This window comes from Carcharodon carcharias, chromosome 18 (genome assembly GCF_017639515.1).
Source record: "Carcharodon carcharias isolate sCarCar2 chromosome 18, sCarCar2.pri, whole genome shotgun sequence".
NCBI classification, from domain to species: domain Eukaryota; kingdom Metazoa; phylum Chordata; class Chondrichthyes; order Lamniformes; family Lamnidae; genus Carcharodon; species Carcharodon carcharias.
This window is the reverse complement of record NC_054484.1, coordinates 66992815-67015812: the sequence shown is the minus strand read 5'-3', so window position 1 is coordinate 67015812 and position 22998 is coordinate 66992815. Positions and strand designations below refer to the sequence as shown.

At 43.4% G+C, this 22998-nt stretch overlaps 1 protein-coding gene across 1 annotated transcript in view; it reads right to left on the bottom strand.

Moving 5' to 3' along the window:
* The window catches only part of epha6 (eph receptor A6), a 701323-nt gene extending 693731 nt beyond the window's left edge, over positions 1-7592 (bottom strand). The window contains exon 1 of the mRNA XM_041210989.1: positions 6932-7592. Within this exon, the coding sequence (XP_041066923.1) occupies positions 6932-7577 (646 nt within the window). The 5' untranslated portion in view covers positions 7578-7592. The remainder of the gene's footprint in view (positions 1-6931) is intronic.
* Positions 7593-22998: the final 15406 nt, after the last annotated feature.

The window sequence follows — 22998 nt, the reverse complement described above, 5'->3', positions numbered from 1 at the left end:
AGGGTTGATTACCTGGCTTGGTGGTAATGAGAGAATGGGGGATATGCCAGGCCATGAGGTAACAGATTGTGTTTAAGTAAAATTCTGCTGCTGCTGATGGCCCACAGCACCTCATGGTTGCAGTCTTGAGTTGCTAGATCTGTTTGAAATTTATCCCATTTCAGTACAGTGGTAGTACCACACAACACGACAAGGGGGTATCCTGAACGTGAAGATGGTACTTCATCTCCACAAGGACTGTGCAATCGTCACGCCTACCAATACTGTTGTGGACAGATGCATCTGCAGCAGGCAGATTGAGAAGAATGAGGTCAAGTATATTTTTCCCTCTTGTGTGTTCCCTCACCACCTGCCAAGACCATGTCAAGCAACTATGTCCTTTAGCACTCGACCAGTAGTAATGCTACTGAGCCACTCTTGGTGATGGACATTGGCATCCCCGACCCAGAGCACATTCTGTGCCCTTGCCACTGTCAGTGCTTCCTCCAAGTGGTGTTCAACATGGAGGTAAGTGGATAGAATTTGGGGGGAGGGGCGGGTGGTGGGCATGGAGGTCAAGTGGGGTGGCGGGGAGTGCGGTGGGGTGGGGGAAAGCAGGACAGGATCGGGTCGGGGTGTGGTGGGGATTGAGTAGGACCGGAGGGGTGGGATGTGGGGGGGGGGGGGGGGGGGGGTGGGGGGGAGGGGGAAGGTGGGGGTGGATAGTGATCGGTTCAGATAGGGTTGGTCTGGATGGGCCAGGAATGGAGGGTAGTTGGAGAATGATAGTGGGGGTTGGAGGGTCCGATGGGGGAGGGGAGTGTGATGGTGAGAATCCTGATTTGTGGCGGTGGAATGCTGGGGGGAAGCCCATGGGTGGTCGGGGTGGGTCAGTGCTATAGTTACCCAGATGCTAAAAGTGGTTCTAAATCTTCTAACTTTCTCTGGGATAGTATTGTTTATGAAAGTTGGAACCATCCAAAGTTTGCAACGTAAATCTCATTATCACACGGTTCCCAGTTCTGGGCAATTGCCCAAGGGAAATTTTAACATTTCGGGCAATTGTCATGCAATCCTTACCTGTGAACTTTCATCGGGGGGAGGGGCAGTTCCCCAGCACATCTTTGGGGTACCCTCCAGGTGCACTGCCTGGAGCTCAGAAGTTATAGGCCATTTTGTCAAGACTTCAACATTTGAAAATTCGCTGAGGACTTCATCTAAAAAGAGTAAATACTGTGCAACTCTACATATTGGACACTAGAAGGGTCACCAGGAAAGAGGGAATACTTGTCCATCAGTGTCTTAGGGGTCCCCATTGCTCTGCAGGATAAATCAAAGTAGGAAATGAGGTCAGGCAGCGAAGCACCAGCTGCTGAAAGAGAGGGGAGCAGGAAGGCAAAGTGGACTCCCCTGCCCCTGCGGGTATAAAGCATCCCTTTCCCTCCAGGACTTCCAGTTCACAGAGAAGTCTTGCTCCCTCTCACTCTCTCCCTAAGTGATTCTGAAACCTCCCATTGTGCCCCAGCTGGTCCACTTCAGTGTAAGAGTGTGCTTAGAGCCCTCATATGCCACCCTACAAAAATTGCACCTAATCTGCACTTGGGTACTAAACCTGCAACTGGTTTTAGAATTTCTAGGCAACTTCAAATTAAGGTGATAATACTAAGACCAAAATTTCATGCTAAAACAAAGCTTGCAAATAAGCAGGTATTAATACCACAGCACCATTTCAAACCTGTTTCCATTCCTGCATCAAAATAACGTGCTTCATGATTTAACTACATTTGATTTGTAAAAAAATAAAAAAACAGTTACTTTCACTGGTCCTTAAAAATGGTTCCTTGGATGAAGCATGTCCTCTGTAATTTTCCATCAATACTCATGAGTAGAGCAGAAGGTGGGGTTTACAATGTCCTCACATACTCTCTGACAAACAGCATGCCAGGACCAGCCCTTGGAAGGAAATGGGAGGGAGCTTGATCTGAGAGCAGCTGTATAGTGAGTAAGTTATGGAAACACAGGAATTGCAGAATAGCCAGTCGGTTTAGCGTGCATCAGGAAATCGGTAAGAAAAGAATACGCTTGACGTACTTAGTCAGTCATGAATCATAAAATGCAGGTGGGTAGGTAAACTAGGAAGCCAGGTGAATAACTGGACTAGATGTGGTCAGGGCAGCAAGTAAACAGGCCAGGCCAGGATGTACTCTAGGTGGGAAAGCAATTAATTGTGCAGGTAGGTCAAAAAATACTCTATGGGCAGTGGTCTTTTACAATGCAGCCTGAGCCAGAGTCATACCCAATGAATTTCAAACCCTGAAGAATGAATTGTTCCTGCCAATGTCCCTCCCTAACAGCCTAGTATTTCTTATAGTTGTAGCATGAGGCTTCATAATTCTTTTGTCCAACTGGCAAACTAGTCAATTTGAGATTCACCTTTTAGAAGCCGGAGCTGGGGAGGGGGGGCACCCCTGACTTGTAAACTCAATGCTTGTGTATTGAGAATAAACGGAAACAAAAGTCATTTTCCAAAGGGATAGTGAAAAGAGCAACTGGGAGGTCTCATTGCGGAATAGTAATTGGGTATTGAGAGAAGATTTGACAGCGGTGTTCAAAATCAGGAGGGGTCTGGACAAAGTAGTTAGGGAGGAACTATTCCCATTGGTGGAAAGATCAAGAACCAGAGGACAGTGACTCAAGGGGATTGGCAAAAGAAGCAATGGCGACATGTGGAGAAATGTATTTATGCAGCAAGTCGTTACAATCTGGAATACACTGCTTGAAAGTGAGGTAGAGGCAGAATCAATTGTGGCTTTCAAAGAAGAATTGGATAATTATCTGAAGAGAAAAATAATTCTGAGCTATAAGGAAAAGGCAGGGGAGTGGGATTTGGTGAGTTGCTCCGGCAGAGAGTCAGCACAGGTGCGATGGGCTGAACCATTCTATGGTTCTATTGTATGACACACGAGTGCCTCAATAATTTCATAAATCAATACCCTAGTATGCATTAGAGAATAAATTATGATAGCCTGTGATTTATAGTGATTGAATAGCAAACTGCATTTTAATAATAAAACATTGCTCGTGGTATTTTATTTCAAGTTAAAGTACATAACTGGACAAAGGTAAAAATCCATTGTCTCATCCATTGAGGCTGATCAATCTACTGTTCAAGTGTGGATTGTGAGTCCTGAGCAACAGAATTTAACGCATTTTTACAATCTTAAATAAACAAAAATTGCACAGAGATACAAGAAAATTTGGCTTTAAAATTTGTACACAAATGAAGCATTTGAAATATCTATTATGACCATTATGATTAACATAATGCCTGTAATCAGAACATGCTAACAAACTTATTGTGATCATGCCCATTTACTTAATGACTTTAATCCTGACGCAAATACATCTATGACAGTATCGGTAGGAGTGACCACCACACAGTCCGTATGGAGACAAAGTCCCGTCTTCACGTCCAGGATACCCTCCATCGTCTTGTGTGGCATCATCACCGTGCTAAATTGGATAGATTTTGAACAGACCTAGCAACTCAAGACTGGGTATGTGTGAGGCTTTGTGGGCCATCAACAGCAGCAGAATTTTACTCAACCACAATCTGTAACATATCTCCCACTCTATCATTACCACCAAGCCAGGGGATTAACCTTGGTTCAATGAAGAGTGCTGGAGGGCATGCCAGGAGCAGCACCAGGCATACCTAAAAATGAGGTGTCAACCTGGTGAAGCTATAACACAGGACGATTTGTGTGCCAAACAGCCTAAGCAGCAAGTGATAGACAGAGCTAAGTGATTCCACGGCCAACAGATTAGATCTAAGCTCTGCAGTCCTGCCACATCCAGTCGTGAATGCTGGTGGACAATTAAACAACTCACTGGAGGAGGAGGCTCCACAAATACCCCCACGCTCAATGATAGTGCAGCCCACTACATCAGTGCAAAAGATAAAGCTGAAGCACTTACAACAATCTTCAGCTAGAAGTGCCGTGTAGATGATCCATATTGGCCTCCTCCAGAGGGCCCTAGCATTACAAATGCCAGGCTTCAGCCAATTCAATTCACTCCATCTGATATCAAGCAACAGCTGAAGGCACTGAATACTGCAAAGGCTATGGGTTCCGACATCATTTCTGTACTGAAGGCTTGTGCTCCAGAACTTGCCCAGGTATGTCCTGTACACAAAAAGCAGGACAAATCCAAACTGGCCAATAACTGCCCCATCAACCTACTCAATCATCAAAGTGCTGGAAGAGGTAATCAACAGTGCTATCAAGCAATACTTGCTTAGCCATAACCTGCCCACTGATGCTCAGTTTGGGTTCCGTCAGGACCATTCAGCTCCTGACCTCATTACAGCCTTGGTTCAAACATGGACAAAAGAACTGAACTCCAGAGGTGAGGTGAGAATGACTGCCCTTGACATCAAGACAACATTTGACCAAGTGTGGCATCAAAGTACCCAAGCAAAACTGGAGTCAATGGTAATCAGGGAGAAAATTCTCCAATGGTTGGAGTCATACCTAGCACAAAGGCAAGATGGTTGTGGTTGTTGGAGGTCAATCATCTCAGTTCCAGGACATCACTGCAGGAGTTTCTCAGGGTGGTGTCCTCGGCCCAACCATCTTCAGCTGCTTCATCAATGACCTTACTTCAATTGGATCAGAAGTGGGGATTTTCGCTGATGATTACACAACGTTCAGCACCATTCATGACTCCTCAGATACTGAAGCAGTCCATGTCAAAATGCAGCAAGACCTGGACAATATCCAGCTTTGGGCTGACAAGCAGCAAGTAACATTTGCGCTCCACAAGTGCCAGGAAACGATCATCTCCAACAAGAGTGAAGCTAACCATCCCCCTTGACATTCAATGGCATTACCATTGCTGAATCCCCCACTATCAACATCCTGGGGGTTTCCATTATCCAGAAAGTGAACTGGACTCGCCATTTCAATACTGTGGCTACAAGAGCAGGTTAGAGACTCGGAACTCTGCAACAAGTAACTCACCTCCTGATTAAACCTCCTGATTCCCCAAAGCCTGTCCACCATCTACAAAGCACAAGTCAGGAGTGTGATGGGATACTCTCCATTTGCCTGGATGAGTGCAGCTCCAACAAGATGCAAGAAGCTTGACACCATCCAGGACAAATCAGCATGTTTGATTGGTACCCCATTCACAAACGTTCACTCCCTCCACCACAGTGGCAGCAGTGTGGACCATCTACAAGATGCACTACAGGATCTCACCAAGCCTCTGTAAACAGTATCTTCCAAACCCATGATCACTAGAAGGACAAAGGCTTTGGATACATGGGAACATCACCATCTGGAAGTTCTCCTCCAAGTCACTCACCATCCTGACTTGGACATACATTGCTGTTCTTTCATTGTTGCTGGGTCAAAATTCTGGAACTCCCTCACTAACGCCACTGTGGGTGTACCTACACCACATGGACTGCAGTGATTCAAGAAGGCAGCTCAGCCTCACCTTTTAAGGGTAATTAAGGATGGGCAATAAATGCTGGCTTGGCCAGTGACGCCCATATCCCATAAATGAATTAAAAAAAAACTGTTTTGTGGAAGTCACATGTAAAATGTTATAGTGAGAGCACCATTATAGGAAGTTACTTGGTTTATCAATCAGGAACGTAGATGAATCTTGTGGAAGAAATCAAGTTCATCATAGAATGTTGATGTCATAGTAACAAAGTTAATGTGCAAAGTTGATGTCATATTTTAAAAAAACGTTCAAGATGCAAAAATCCAAATGTTAGGAGTCTAAACACATGACCACCAAAATATACTGCAGAATGAAAGCAATCATTTAATCATGATTTTAAGCAGCAGCTGTTAAGAATCTGGCACAGCTTCTATATACAAATACTGTGTACACAGTAGTTCCTTTATATTTGTGACCCATCCAATTAATATAAAGAAAGGCAAACTCATAAATGCACCATGTTAACTCATCACATACAAATCTTATTATGCAGTCATTTGCTTTGCTTTCTTTCTCCAATTTGCTGCATGATGTCCATTCATTTATGACTATTGGAATTTTTCCATCACCCTTCCAATGATTGTTACATGCTTTGCAAGATCTGTGGCCAAGACTGCAGACAGACAAGCTGTTCAGAGGTCGCTGCCAGTGCCCCTTTGAAAGCAGGTCTATGTGATAAATACAGCAAGTTAGCGTCACTGCCCATCAGCTCCCCCGAAACCACAAGAGACATGTGGGGATATACACTCCAACCTTGATCACTGTAGGAATCATTGTGGCAGGCATTCAAATTACACATTTGCATCCAACTGGTCTAACCTAACAACTCAAGAATCTAGAATCAAACATAGGGTGTTGCAGGTTACATATGAATATTTACCAAAATATTAATTTTGTTTCCTATAATGTACAAATCTGTTTACTATGTTAATAAATGAAACAATAATAATAAATTTAATGAATAAATAGCAGCTTGTGTGACATCTTGATATTCAGTGTCTAAAAACACTAGTTAGGTCATTGACATTCATATAAAATAGAATGGTCCCATTTACTAATGGTTTAGACTGGAAAAAAAGTGACCACTGCTATTCAAACAATTTGTGTTAAAAGCTTCAGCAGCTGTGCTACTTTGGGAATTGTGACCCATGGACATTTTCTGTTTCACTGCAGTGCTGTGATTCCCCTTAGAATTGTCTCACAGATGTTTATTTTTGGATCGCATAGAAATAGAGAAATTGGTTAGCTACATGTTTTTGTTTCTAGAACATCCATGTCAGACCATAAGATTAGATTTTATGCTGTGCTTTTGAGTAACTATGTGATGTGCTACCTATTCCTTGCTCTCTCTCCCATTGCTATTGTCAAAGATTCTCAAAAGGAAGATTTACTCGCACCATCTCAAAAATTCTTAGTGCATGTTTTATTCACTTACCATGACAGGCACCATTAACTTCCTCATAGCCAATGCTGCAAACACATCTTCCCAAAGGAACCAACCAGTCTCCATCTGCACCGCAGTACAGTTTTGGTGTATCTTTCTCCTCTGCATTCTTTACACAGGATCCACGGACTTCCACAAGGGATGAAGAATCAACTCTGGGGATTGTGTCAGGAAACATTGCCAAGTTGCGGAAAGTAAATGGGCATTTTTTATAGTATACACGCACAGAGACAAGAGCAATGCAAGCTCCAATATCCTGAAAGGCAAGGTAAAATCCCTTTTTGGTTATTGGCCCAACTTCACGGATCTCAGTGTTCAGTTTAAGTATACGATCTCCTAGATCCATTTGAGTAAAGCTCTCGTCAGCTGCAATTGTGTCAATTTTAGTATATTGATTTTGCTTGAACTTAACACCATGAGACTCATTTGATTCCATGTAATACAGATTGAACGTTTCTTTGCAAGTTCCCAGAACCCAGGGAATGCTGTTGCAGTCCCTCAGGGTGAACTTTAATTCAACATACACCTTTTGAGCTGCCTCACGGGAAAGCCAGTTAGTCCGCAGCCAGTTATTTTGATTGGGTTCCATCACGTTGCAGACCTGGTAGGTGTGGATGGGTCGGTTGTGTTCATCCATTTCTGGGATAGCATCCCACTGCAAAACAAAAAGGAAAGTCAAATGAAGAAACTGAGCAACTCTGGATTCAGTTGAATTGTAGTCCATGATCATAATCTGAATGAAAGAAAATATTATTCAGAAAACAAACAAGAATATTTACTAATTTTATAACAAGATATTCAATCCTTAATACTGTTCTCATAATACTATTATATCCTTGAAATAGCACTGAAATGAAAATATACTGGTAACCAGATAAGATTGGGCAATGAATGAATCCCAGTGTAAGAATAAAGTAACTCCATGTCTTGGAATGCATGAACAGTGCTCTAAAATGGTTTGCTTTTTGCAATGTTTTTGAACCAACATGAGCAATTTTCAATGGCACAACTGACTTACAAAATGAACTGTAATCTAGCCAAAAAGTAAAATATATTTTTTAAAATACAGAGGTGAAGACTGGTAAATACTTTTAAAAGAGACATGCTTTGCTGTTCACTTTAAATGAAACCAAGAAAGAAGCTGCACTGCTCCAACATTGAGACTAATATGGTAAGGTTGCTGAGAATGAAGCTGGGGAGCGGATGAGGGGTAAGAAAAAGAGTAGGGAAATAGAAAGGCAGTGGAGTGGAGTGGGAACCATGGTGGTGGGCAATAGAAGGTCATGGGGTGGAAGGAAGGGGAAAGAGGGCCAAGCAGATAGTTTGTGGTGAGAAGGAACAGATCACGTGAGTAGAAGCAGGATGCAGAACAGGCCATTGGGAGCATGAGTGTAGAAAGTGAACATTTATATTGTATCCTTAGAATAGGCATTCACATTTAACATATTTAAAATAAACATTGCAAAGTAAAGCCATCTGGTACAACCAGCCAATTATGCAATAACTGTGATAGATTTTATGCAGCAAAATTTATTACAAATGTTGACAAAAGAAATTAGAATATGAAAAAGTTGACAAAAGGTGCAACAAAAACAACAGAAAATCAACTTGTGCTGGTGCAAGGTTGCTCCTTATACAATTAGTAATTGGATTTTATTCAATGGGCACTTATATGACATATTTTACACTGTTATTCAACAGTCTCAGCCTTCATACTGACATATACTGTGCAGTGTAACTGATAGCAATGCAAATTTGTCAACTTAATTTTTTGTGTTGCCAGAGAACACAGAGCTCATTGTCAACATTTATGTTTAACCTACATTCAGATATGTACGGAATTCTATTAACCTTGGCTAGGGATTTAGAGAGAGAGTGCAATGTTTCAACTTCTCTACTATTAGAAGAAATATGGTCCTGCCAAAGAATTTTCTTCTTCAGTTTAAGTGTGTAATCTCACAACTTGTCAGACTTCTCATTAGGGCTGTTCATAAAAATAGAAGGGCATATAATTTTACATGATCCATCGGTTAGCATTAAAAAATATATTACAAACGTAAGTATCTTATATTTCACATGCCAGTTTAAGAATTCCAACAAAGCCACAGCTATCCATTTCAGCATCTGTCACCTCTATTGCTCATTCCATTAATCTCCCTAGTATGCACTCAGGCTGAATCCAGTGGTGTGCAGCCCCAAGACTCTCTTCAACCTGCAGCTAAGCTTTTCTACCCAACATCTAGTTTGTCATCACAGCTGCATTTATCCTTCTTCAACTTATACTTCACCCTCACACTTCTTTCTATCTCTTCACTCTTCAGCTCCCAGAACCTTGAAACACATTATTTAATAGCTAAGGGTTGTTTTCTCAAATGCTCTCCAATCAGCTCCCATCCCCATTCTTCACAATCTCCAGAATTTTGTAGCGCAAGTATCATCTCTCATCCTTCTCGAGCTCCACTGACCCTGTGTGTACTATCCAATGAATTTCAAAAGGCCCTCATGCTGCTTTTTAAATCCTTCCACAGCCTTGTTCCACATTATTTGAGTAATGTTGACCACATTGTTCTCCTCCACAGATGTCCAGCTGGGGCTGGGTGGGGTTGCTCTCTGATTCCATTCTTGTCTATCCAATCATAGCCTGAGAATCACTTATATGGCTTCTTTTCCTGCACCTTTATCTCTGGTGTTCCCAAAGTTCCCCTCCTATTTCTCATCTAATGCTGCCCCTTAGTGATATCATCTGAAAGGACATTGTTGATCTCACACATACACTGACAGCACCCAGCTCTACCTCACCATCACTTCTCTTGGCTCCCCTACTATTACTAAGGGCAGGATTTTCCAGTCAGTGTGCGGGATCGGGCGTGCATCCTGAAGTCATCACGATGTTTCGTTTGGTGGCCGGGCACCAGAGTAGGCTGCGCGCCCGCTGATATATAAACAGCCTGTTAAGGCCATTAAGGAAGTAGTTATTGTAATTGTTAATGCTGCCTGTCCAATCTTAAGGTTGTCGGGCAGGCGAAAAGGCCAAGCAGCCTTCACGTTTATTAGGAAACCTCATCCATGAGCGGGATGAGTTTTCCTAAGCTTTTGTTAATTAAATGTTAAAAATTTTCTACATATAAAAACATGTCCCATAATAGTCACATGAGATGGGACATGTTTAAGTAAAATTTTAATCCATTGATTTAACAATTATAATAGCCCTTCAATCTCTCTCATGCATAAAAGAGCACTGGCCCTGATTCACCCTCCTCTCATCGCCCACACAGGTAAGGTTGAGCACTATGGCTCACATTTTACACTGGGCGGGCCTTAATTGGCCCACCCACACAAAATGACGGTGCGGAGCCAATTGCAGGTGGCGATCGGCTCTGCTGCTGCCCCCGAACGTTCCCACTGAGACCACCCGCCGCCTGAAAAATTCAGGCCTAAGTTATAACATGGCTTATGTGACATCCAGTACTGGATGAGCAGAATTTTCCTCTGATTAAATATTGAGAAGTCTGAAGCCATTGTTTTCAATCCCCACAACAAACTTTACTCTTTAGCTACCAACTCTATCCCTCTTCCAGGCAATAGTCTTAAGACTAAGTCTGTCTGTGCACAACCTTGGTGACATACTTGACCCCGTGATGAGCTTCTGACCACAGCTTCATGCCATTGCCTATTTCCACCTCCGTTACATCACCTGACTTTGCCCCGTCTCAGTTAAACTGCTGCTGAAACCTTCATTTAGGCCTTCATTACCTCCAGTCTTGACTATTTTAATGCGCTTCTGACTGGTCTCTTGTATTTTACCCTCCGTAAACATAAGCTAACAAAACTCTGCTGCCCATGTCTTAACATGCATCAAGTCCCATTCAATTATCACTCCTGTGCTCACTGACCTACATTAGCTCCTAGTGAAGCAGCTCAATTTTAAAAAGCTATTTTTGTTTTGAAATTCCTCCATGGCCTTGCCCATCCCTACCTCTGTAATCTCCTCCAACCCCACTACCCTCAGAGATATCTGCGGTCATCTATTTCTGGCCTCTTGAATATCCCAATTTTAATCGCTATGCCTTTGGTGGGCAAACCATCATTTACCTAGCATACAAGCTTTGGAATTCCCACCCTACACTCTCTACCTAGCTTTCCTCCTTTAAGACACCGGTTAAAACCCACTAAGTCTTTAGTCGTCTAGCCTAATATTTCCTTAATAAAAACAGAAAACGCTGGAAAATCTCAGCAGGTCTGGAGACATCTGTGGAGAGAGAAACAGAGTTAATGTTTCAAGTCTATTTAACTCTTCTGCAGAGCTAAAGAGAAGTAGAAATGTGATGGTTTTTAAGAGGGAGTGGAGAAGGTGGAGCAGAATAGCAGGTCAGGAGCTAAGGAACGTTTGACAAAGATGTCTTGAACACAAGATAAAGCAAGTGGTAATGGCAGAGGCAGAAACTAAAGGTGGTGCTGATAGCGGCCTAAAGATAGGATAGCAGAGTGTGTTAATAGCATAACAAGGGTCACCGTTCTGTGAAAGCACAACATAGAAACAAGTGATAGATGACCATGTTGGTGAGGGGGTGGTAGGGAGGGAAATAAAAATGACTTAATGTAAAAAAAAAATAAAAATAGATTTTTTTAAAAAATTGTATTGGAAAAGGAGTAAAGATGGAGGAGACAATTCATGGCCTGAAGTTGTTGAACTCAGTGCTAAGTCCAGAAGGCTGTAAAGTGCCTAATTGGAAGATGAGGTGCTGTTCCTCCAGTTTGCATTGGGCTTCACTGGAACATTGCAGCAGGCCAAGGACAGACATGTGGGTATGAGAGCAGGATGGTATGTTGAAATGGCAAGTGACAGGACAGGGAGGTCTGGGTCATGCTTGCAGACTGAGGGGAGATGTTCCGCAAAGCGGTCACCCAGTCTGCATTTAGTCTCCACGATGTACAGGAGACCATATTGGGAGCGGTGGATGCAGTAAACCAAATTAAAGGAGGTGCAAGTGAAGCATTGCTTCACCTGAAAGGAGTGTTTTGGGCCTTGGACAGTGAGGAGGGAGAAGGTAAGGGGCAGATGTTGGACCTTCTGCGATTGCATGGGAAGGTGCTGTGGGAAGGAGATGAGGAGTTAGAAGTGGAACAGGGTGTCACTGAGGGAATGGTCCCTACAGCATGCTGACAGGTGGGGGTGAGGAGATGTGTTCGGTGGTGGCATCATGCTGGAGTTGGCAGAAATGGTGGAGGATGATCCTTTGAATGAAAAGACTGGTGGGATGAAAAGTGAGGATAAGAGGGACTCTATCATGGTTCTGGGAGGGAGGGGAAGGGGTGAGGGCAGAGGTAAGGGAGGTGGGTCGGACATGGTTGAGGGCCCTGTCAAACACAGTGATCCCTCGGTTAAGGAGAAAGGAAGACATGTCAGAAGCGCTGTTTTGGAAGGTGGCATCATCTGAACACATGCGATGGAGACGGAAGAACCGAGAGAATGGGATGGAAGTGGGGTGTGAGGAGCTGTAGTCGAGGTATCTGTGGGAATAGGTGGGCTTGTAACACATATTGGCAGACAGTCTATCATCAGAAATGGAGGCAGAGATGTCAAGGAAGGGAAGGGAAGTGTCAGAGATAGACTATGTAAAGGTGAGAGAAGGGTGGAAATTGGAAGCAAAATTGATAAATTTTTCCAGGTCCTGATGAGAGCCTGAAGCGGCATCGATACAGTCACTGATGCACCAAAAAAAAAGAATTGTGGGAAGGGACCTCAGTATAACTTGAACAAGTAATATTCCACATACTCATCAAAAAGACAGGCATAACTTTGGCCCATGCAGGTACCCATAGTCACACCTTTTATTTGGAGGAAATTGTCAAGTTAAAGGAGAAATTGTTCAGTGAGAGAACAAGTTCAGCCAGATGGAGGAGTGTGGTGGTGGATGGAGGTTGCCTGGGCCTCCATTCAAGGAAGAAGTGGAGAGCTTTCAGGCCATTCTGGTGGTGTTGAAATTGTAGTGGGATTGGATGTCCATGATGACAAGGTGGTGGTTAGGGCCAGGAACCTGGAAACTATTGATATGATGTAGGGCATCAGAGGAATCGTGAATATAGGTGGGAAGAGATTGGACAAGGGGACAGAGAATGGAGACAAGGTAGCAAGAAATTAGTTCCGTTGGGCAGGAACAGGCTGACATGATCACAGTCTACCGGGACAGTCCTGTTTGTAGATTTTGGGGAGGAGGTAGAAGGGGTCTGTCTGAGGTTGGGAAACTATGAAGTTGGAAGCTGTGGAGGGGAGATCCCCAGAGGAGATGAGGTCAGTGACAGTCCTGGGAACAATGGCTTGATCCTTATTAGTAGGCTCATAGTCCAGGGGGAGGTAGGAAGAAGTGTCTGAGAGTTTGCGCTCAGCCTCTGCGAGGTAGAGGTCAGTACACCAGACAATAACAGCATTGCCCTTGTAAGCAAGGGGTATGTGGAACATTCCTTGTTCCAGTCCTGCTCAGGTCTCTGCCCACAACTCTTTTTTTCAGTACATCAGTGCTGCTTCATGTTCTCATCTAGACTGGAAAAATGTATTGATTTTGCTTCCAATTTCCTGACCCCCCCCAACCTTCACATGGTCTATCTCTGCACTTCCCTTCCTTTCCTTGCCCTCTCTGTCTCCATTTCTGGTGCTAGACTGTCCACCAATATTCATTACAAGCCCACCAACTCCCATAGCTACCATGACTACAGCTCCTCACATCCTGCTTCCATCCTATTCTTCCAGTCCCTCCGCCTCTGTCGCATCTGTTCCAATGACGTCACCTTCCAAAACAGCGCTTCTGACATGTGTTCCTTTCTCCTTAAACAAAGGTCCCTCCACTGTGGTTGACAGGAATCTCAACCGTGTCCGACCCATCTCCCATGCCTCTGCCCTCACCCCTTCCTCTCCCTCCCAGAACCATGATAGGGTCCACCTTGGCTTCACTTTTCACCCCACCAACCTCCGCATTCAAAGGATCATCCTTTGTCATTTCCACCATCTCCAGCATGATGCCACCACCAAACATATCTCCTCCTTACCCCACTGCCCCAGTCAGCATTCTATCGGAGCCATTCCCTCCGTGACATCTTGGTCCACTCTTCCGCCACCCCAAATTCCTCATCCGCTTCTCACAGCACCTTCCCATGCAATCATGGAAGGTGTAACACCTGCCTCTTTACCTCTTCTCTCCTCAGTGAACAAGGCCCCAAATGCTCCTTTCAGGAGAAGCAGTGCTTCATTTGCACCTCCTTCAGTTTGATCTACTGCATTCACTGTTCTCAATGTGGTTTCCTCTACATCAAGAAAACTAGACGCCGACTGGAATACCTTCAATCAGTCCGCAAGCATGACCCAGACCTTGCTGACGCCATTTCAATACGCTGTCTTGCTCTCATGCCCATCCTTGGCCTGCTGCAATGTTCCAGTGAAGCCCAATGCAAACTGGAGGAACAGCACCTCATCTTGCGATTAGACACTTTACAGCCTTCTGGACTTAACATTGAGTTCAACAACTTCAGATCATGAACTATCTCCTCCATTTATCCTCCTTTCTTAATACAATTAAAAAAAAAAAATTTATTCATATTTATATATTTTTTTTATTTAGTTATTTGATTTTTTGTATTGGTTTTCCCCAATACCCCCCACTCCCCAACTCCCTTCACCAACAGGGCCATATATCACTTGTTTCTATCTTGTGCTTTCACAGGGCACTAACCCTTGTTCTACTATTAACACATTCTGCTATCTTACCTCTATGCCAATATCAGCACCTTCTTTAGTCTTTAACATTACCAGTAACACTCCCTTTTCGATGTCGATGACATCTTTGTCAATCTCTCCTTAGCCCTCCTATTCCTGACCTGTTTTGCTCCACCCCTTCTTAAAAAGAGTATAAAATCCATCACATTTCTACTTCTCTTTGGCTCTGAAGAAGTCATACAGACTCAAAACGTTAACACTGTTTCTCTCTCCTAAGACACTGCCAGAGTTTTTGCAGCATTTTCTGCTTTTATGTCAGATTTCCAGCATCCGCAGTATTTTGCTTTCATCCTGATATTTCCTTATTTGTTTTGGTGTCACACTTTGTTTTACAATGCTCCAGTGAAGAGCCTTGGGATATTTTATTACACAAAAGATATAAGTTGCTGCTGGTGTAATCATCTCAGCCAAATGTACCAGTCAGCACACTCCAACCCTCTTGCTTCATATTACTGCCTGTTCCCTGTTTTGTTTCCTTCAAACCCATGAGTCATGATGTTCCTGCTCTCCACAACACTCCCTGAAAACCACTTTTCTTGGCTTTAGGAAACCTCTTATGATCCATATCTTTCAATACCATCAGCCATCTCCTCCAAAATATCTTTCTTTCCTTTGTCCACCGTAACCCTCTACTTTACTTTACATAAGTTGTCATCAATCTCTCGCTGTGATTTGTGAAAAATGACTAACATTTCTAGGTATTGTTACTTTGACAGATAGTATAATGTTACGAAGATTTTTTTATTTCAACACTTCAAGTTTTAAAATGTTAAGTTGGACCAAGGCGATCAGCTAGTATTGGGAGTAGGGAGATGCATAAGTGGCATCACCATTATAACAGAGAAATCATGAAACCACAGCCTGGGGAACATATAAATGCATCAAAGGCAGATGTCAGCTATGAGGCATTAGGATTGAGAGATATTCCACATTTTGGGAGATGGAAGTGGGCAGAAGGCTGGTGAAGAGAGGAGAAATGGACTGTGTTCTGCTTTGACCCTCACTGCAACAATTCAATGTTTTGTTCTTGGAAGATCAATTTTCTGGAGGACCAGAAAACCCTGCCATTATTTTTTTATTATATAAATTTCTTTTGAAGCTAGCCAACAGTTTTACTGTTCAGCTGAACCAGAAGTTGAGCTGCAACTTCTGGTACACAAGAAACGATTGAGCCTCAACACCAGATATAATGGAATTAACTGCTGTACATGAGTGTTTACAATATCTGCAGCCATTCGCACTGTAATATTCAAGAATAACATAATTAGTCTTCAACTACACTTCTTAACAAGGAATAGTGTAAAATATTTGATTAGCAATTACATACAACAAACTGTAATTAAAATACAACTAAATACTCCTTTAATCAATCTTTTACATATACAAGGTATTTAGTTCCTGAGTACAAAAAACAAAATGCTGCAAATGCTGAAAATCTGAACTAAAAATAGAAAATGCTGGAAATACGCAGGTCAGGGAGCAACAGTAGAAAGAGAAACAGAATTAACGTTTCTGGTTGATGCATCTTTAACATATCTCAGTTCTGATTAAAGGTTTTAAGCAAGCAGAGGGATAGGAAAAGGGCAAGGGGGATGAGAGAAAAAGGGAAGGTCTGTGATAGGGCAGAACACAGGAGAGATTAAATGACAAAAGGGATAATGGTGCAAGCCAAAATGGGATGGTAATGGGACAAGTACAGAAATAAAAGCGGGATCTAGAGGAGGTGTAAATAGCAACAGCAGAATAATTACTGGCAGTTAGTGTCTGTTAAAATTGGGACAGAGGTTATGATTGAAATTGTTGAGCTCAATCTTGAGTCTGGAAGGCTGTATCTTGCCTAACCAAAGATGGGCTGCTGCTCCTTAAACTTACATTGAACTTAGTTGGAAGACTGTAGGTCGCTGAGGGCAGAGTTCAAGTGGAGTAGAGAATTAAAATGAAAAATGACTGGAAACTTGGGATCATCCTTACAATTGAGTGGAAGTTTTCCATGAAGTGGTCACTCAATCTGCATTTGGTCTCCCCAGTGTAGAGGAGACTGCGTAGTGAACAAAGAAGACAATATCCTAAACTTAACGTCGTGCAAATAAATTGCAAAAAAATAAACAAACAGGACGTTCCACCCAATCATTGACCTTCTCTTTTTTCTTCCCTTCTCCTCCTGCAACATTTCCCTTCCTCCATACTTGCTTAAAACCTGTTACATCTCTAACATTTTCCAGTTCTGACGATTAGGTTATCAACCCAAAACTTTAGCTGTTTCTCTCTCTATAAATGCTGGCTAACCTGCTGAATATTTCCAGCATAAAAGCAAAATACTGCTGGAAATATGAAACAAAAACAAAAATTGTTGGAAGAACTTTGCAGGTCCAACATCATTTGTAGAGAGAAAGACGGAGTTAACATTTCAAGTCCATATGACTCTTCTTCAGAACTAAAGAGAAGTAAAAATGTGGTGAAATATATACGGTTTAAGGGGCGTGGGACAGGTGAAGCTGGATAGAAGGCCAGCGATAGGTGGAGGCAAAGGACAGATTGCAACAGATGTCATAAACAAAAGGTCGAAGGGGTGTTGATGGTGGTGATACTGGCTAAAGGAGGTGCTAATGGTGACATTAACGGTAGGAAGTAGAAAGAGCAAACCACAGATGGCCCTAGTGGGGGTGGGGTTGGGTGGAGGGGACCGGTGTGGGGAAAAAAGATCGAAGTAGGCTAAAAGGTAAAGTAAGATGGTAACGGTGAAGTAAAGTAAGCAATTTGCTTTAATTTTATACATAGTTCCCTTTTAGCTTGCCAAAATAAAATTCCTGTAAAGTCTATGTTACATATCAAAATGTGCAGAATTGGGCCAGCGATTTGCATCTCCAATATCAGATACATTGTCATGGCCACAGCTCCAATTTCACACCATTGTTATTTTGCTATACTTGCAGTATTAGTGCGAACATCCTTGTCTGCCCCCTAATACAAGAATTTTTCACTGATAAGAACAAAGGAAAAAGTACGCATATATCATCTAAAATAGTGAGTTCTAACTTAATAACCATGACAAATATGTACATGAAAAGGTACTTTGTTGGTTTTTGATTTCTAAGCCCATGAGCCAAGCTGCTCAGGATCACACTCATCTGTAATTCAACTCAATCTATGTCTGCAATTGGCTGCCATTACAACAATGACCACATTTCAAATGTACTTGATGGGCTGCAAGGTGTTTTGAGATGTCCGGTGGTTATGAAAAATGCTATATAAATACAAATCTTTTAAGTTTTTCTTTTTTATAATTAAAAGCTTCTGGCTATAGTCAAACATCCTGAAAATATTATTCATATCAAATAAAATGCTTGAAGGTCATAACAATATCCAAAATCTCATTGTAGAAAACAATACTCAGCATACATTAGATCCTAACCTGCATTCCCTGAAAGTTCCATCTTTCTGTGATAGAATGCTTTTTTTCTCAACTGGAAAGTGTGAGTGCTTTTATTTAAATTTTGCACTTCAGTGTCAGCTGTTTATTGTTAAGCAGGATTCCATTTATTTCAAAAACAGAATTACCTGGAAAAACTCAGCAGGTCTGGCAGCATCGGCGGAGAAGAAAAGAGTTGACGTTTCGAGTCCTCATGACCCTTGAGTTCTGCTGAAGGGTCATGAAGACTCGAAACGTCAACTCTTTTCTTCTCCGCCGATGCTGCCAGACCTGCTGAGTTTTTCTAGATAATTCTGTTTTTGTTTTGGATTTCCAGCATCCGCAGTTTTTTGTTTTTATCCATTTATTTCTCATCATTACAGTCACCCGTGAAGTTCTTTGTCACAAGTTTGGGTCTGCATTAAATGTGCTCTTGGTGTTGCAGTCTTTCTCATAGGCAGATCCTGCATCCCTTATTAACATCAAATTATCTTTGCTACTCAATATTTAGTCACGGGGGGACCAGTTAACTCAGTTGGCTAGATGGCTTCCATGTGGTTCAGAATAATACCAACAGCATGGGTTCAAATCCTATTCTGGCTGAGGTAGCCCTGCCCTGGCATTAGAAAACCACCACTGTCAAAAACTGCCAAGAAAAATGGCTCAGGCTGAAGCATTAGCAGACAAGGAGCCATCCTTGGGCCGAGCACTCATGGAATGGAAATAGAATCAAGTCACAGACGCAGGGGATGACCCAATGAAACTGGTTATTAACAATATGTAATCGTGAACAAGTTCTCATAGGAAATAGCAGCAGGATTAGGCAACATGGTTTCTCAAGACTCCTCCACAATTCATGAGGATCATAGCTGATCTTCAACCTCAACTTCACTTTCCCACCTGAACCGTTTTTCTCGATTCCCTCCTAATCCAAAAATCTATTGGCCTCAGCCTTGAAGGTACTCAACGGCTGAGGGCAGAATCATCCTAGATTTGCACTAAGTACAGTGGAGGGCAGGAAAAAGAATATTTTACCCGTCAGCCGCAAAGGCGGCTTTTCACGCCATGTCCCAATCCTGCCTCATTGATCATGCATTCCCAGGAAAAACACCATTTCAATGGCAGGCAAACTCTCATTTGCCAGCTCGCTGCTTCCTCAAACTGGATGCCATATCTAAAGTGCAGCCGTATGCACACATCTCAATGCTCCCAGTCCAGGCCTGCTGCACAGAAGACATGGCCCCGAAAGGCAAGAAGGCTGCAGCCCCCTGTTTCAGTAACGTGTCACTGGAACATCTTTTGTATGTCATGGAGGCCCGCCGTGATGCTTTCTACCTCCCCCCGCTCACCACAGGAAGTTCAGCAATCTCACCATTCCGGCTTGGTAGGCGATGACATTGGTGATCAGTGCCAATGTTCACTGAAGAGGTTGGCCATTCAATGCAAATAGAGGATGAATGATCTTATCCATGTCACTGGGGTAAGGCAAACATCTCATCGCTCTACACTCACACACTCAAGTCCATCACACATTCACTGGCATCTCACTCACTGCCAGCTCAAAGGATATCACTACTCACTCTCTCATATACACCCTCACATGTCCATCTGGCCTCATCTCCTCTGGAGACTGCATCCTCTGCCCTCACTATTTTGAGGCACAGATCAACTTGTGCCCTAGCCCTGCAGCCATTGAAAAGCCACGCCCGCCTTACAGCTGGTCTGGTAGGTAGAGACTTGCCCGTGAGCCCCACTAAAAGTGATGTGGTGCTGTCTGTGAAGCCTGGTGCTGATGACTGCAAGTGCTGCCCGAAGCAAGTTGGCAAACAAACCTCAAAGTCCTGAGCAAAGTGCAGCTCGCCAGGTGCACGTCGCTTATTTACAGTTGTGAAACAGGTCGGTGTGATGGGAATGATATGCAGATGTATTACAAGTAAGTTCCCAATGTTCAATGGCAATAAACATGGCCCGTCATTAACATACAGATTGGACAATTGCAAACTGGTTTCACAACATCGTGAAACTGATTTTTGGCCTTCTCACCATGAAACACACCTGCCCGCCAACACGAAAATTCTGCCCTGAGCATCCAAAGCTTTTTAGGGTACAGAATTCCAAAGGTTCACAACCCTCGCTAAGTGAATAAATTTCTCCTCTTCTCAGTCCTAAATTACCAACCCCTAATCATGAGACAATGCCCCAGGCTCGAGACTCTCCAGCGTGTTTCTCTTTTGTTCTGAAGGGTGGACTGAAACACTCCCTACTAGGACAAAACCAGTTGAAAACCAAGAAGCTAATTTACGTTACACATTATGTACAACAGAACCAAATGTATTTTTCAGTAAAATTCAATTTATTTCAATGCTCCACATAACGAAAATAACAAAATATATTTGCCCGAATCTTCCACGGAGCAACAATGATTGTCAGATTGCCACTCTGTTCAAAATTTCCACACCAAGACACTGCTCTGCATTTCTTGCCAGATATTCTGAGCCTGGCTTCTCCAGAAATGCAGAGTACAGTGTCCTTTGGAGAACTCCATCGCAGCAATGTAGGCTGAGGGGGGGGCGAACATTTTACAGCACTAGCTGCCATATGGTAAGTTTAAACGTCCAATGTGAATGTTAGTGAATGAGTGAATGGGTAGCATAAGTGAGGTAGAGTGGCAAGTGGGTAGGATGGCAAGTGGGTAAGGTGAGGTGCCAGGAGGGTAGGGAGGGGTAGTCAGGACAGGTTGGGGGGCTAGTTAGGTGGGGTAGTCATTGTTGGGGTGGGGTCGGGGACTAGTTGGTGGGTCAGTGAGGTGTTGGGCAGTTTGTCAGTGAGAGTAATTAGGGGGTCAGTTCTGTAGTAACCCCGCAGTTAGATTAGGATTTTCATGACTAACATTTCCTAGGTAACTATCCAGGAAAGTACTGCAGAACTGTCTGAAGTCTCAGACTCTAGGTCCGAGTCAGAGACTTTCACAGAGGGTCCAGGCCACAGGGGAATAATCCATCGGAAGTTGAAATTTCCCAGGCAATTCCCATGGAGGTCAGCATGCCGGGACTTCAGCAGGTTTCCAACAAGCATCTTGGGCTCTACTTTCAGTCTCTGACGATCTAGAGACCTGATGATCTGGGCCAACATATCCAATAGCAAACTAAATACACTATCCTAAGTAAATATGCTGACATTAAACACCACCATACTTAAGAGAGTTCTCATCATTTTTTAAAAGTCTCTAACTTAAGGTAAAACAGAACATTCTGAAAGGAGGGTGATCATCTTGAACTCTTCCCAGAGATCAGGCCCATGTGATATGCCACCGAAACCTATAAAAAATCAGGTGTCCGTTTTCACACCTTGACACAAAATAAGAGTGGCTGGTTTTCTCACACAGAGGCACACAGACACAGGCTCAATTTTAGACCACCCATGGGCAGAAAAACATCTGGGTGGACCTGCAAATTGGGTTCCATGCCATCGGTGGCATTCTGCCACCAGCCCACCTGCTCCCACCCCGTCATAATTTTTAGGGTGAGGCGTTGGATGGGCCACCCACCCCTGGCCCAATTGAGGCCCTTAAGTGGGCAATTAATGCTCAAATAGGGGTCTCACTTCACCGTTGTTCCGACTTAACAGGTAGCGTGAAAGGCCTGTACCCAACGTGTAGCCAGAGGGTTTAAGCTTGCGGGCCAGTGAAAGGGGAGGTTGGTGCCCCCTTCCCGGGCATCTTGTGCCAGACAAATGGCCCAATCCACAGCTTTGCCTCCCCCATGTCCACACATCCCCTCCTCCGCCTTGTCCAACATGATATGCCCCTCCTCTGGGACCTGCCAGTGGGATCCTGGACTTGCCTAGTATTTGAGGCATACATGGTTCCTCATTCTTCCAGGCTTCCTGCAATATCCACAGTGGCCACTGATCCTGGTGGAGCACAAAGCTGCTGGCCTCTGATTGGCCAGCAGCTCCTATGAGGCAGGACTTCCTCCTGGAGATGAAGGGCAGTTCCGCCTCATACTTATTAAAGGATGGTCACCCAAAAACTTAAAACATTGCAAGCCAGCCAAATGGAGGTGGGTTCACCCCCAAAATCTACACTGGGGTTACTTAACCCCAGCGTACAGAGGGGGGATAGTGGCATGGTGGTAATGTCATTGGATTAGTAATCCAAAGGACCAGGCTAATGCTCTGGGGACATGGATTCAAATCCCACCATAGCAGCTGGTAAAATTTAAAATTCAATTAATAAACCTTGTCTCAGTAACAGTGACCATGAAATGCTCATTGATCTTTGGAAGAAAAATATCTGGTTCACTAATATTCATTAGGGGAAGAAATCTACCATTCTTACCTAGTCTGACCTGCATGTGACTCCAGACCAACAGTAATATAGTTGACTCTAACCCGCCCTCTGAAATGACCTAGCAAGCCACTCAGTTCAAGGGCAATTAGGGATGGGCAACAAATGCTGGCCTTGCCAACAACCCCCCATATCCCACGAAAGAATAAGTATTAAAAATCTAGCCAAGTGACACAGAGAGGGAGACAATAACAGCTGCTGCTGTGAAAAACAAAGGAAAAGACTGTTTTTTTCTGTTAGCCACAAAGCAAGATGCTGGTGAGAACTAGTTCTCTGTTCGAAGAGACAGGGATTGTGGGATTTAAAGACCAAAGAGCTGCTGGAGTGGGTCTTGCTCCTGGAAGTCGGTTTGGAAATACTCGGAATGACATTCAAAGGACACAGAAAGGCTTGCCTAGCTCTGGCAAACAGAAGGGAGCCTGCCAAAAAGCCAGGAGGAGTTTGGGACTTAAACTTCAAGGGTACATATCTGCTGCGAGTGTGGTACAAAATAAAACTGTGCTGTAAAATATTTTGGTTGTGTTAGTTAATGG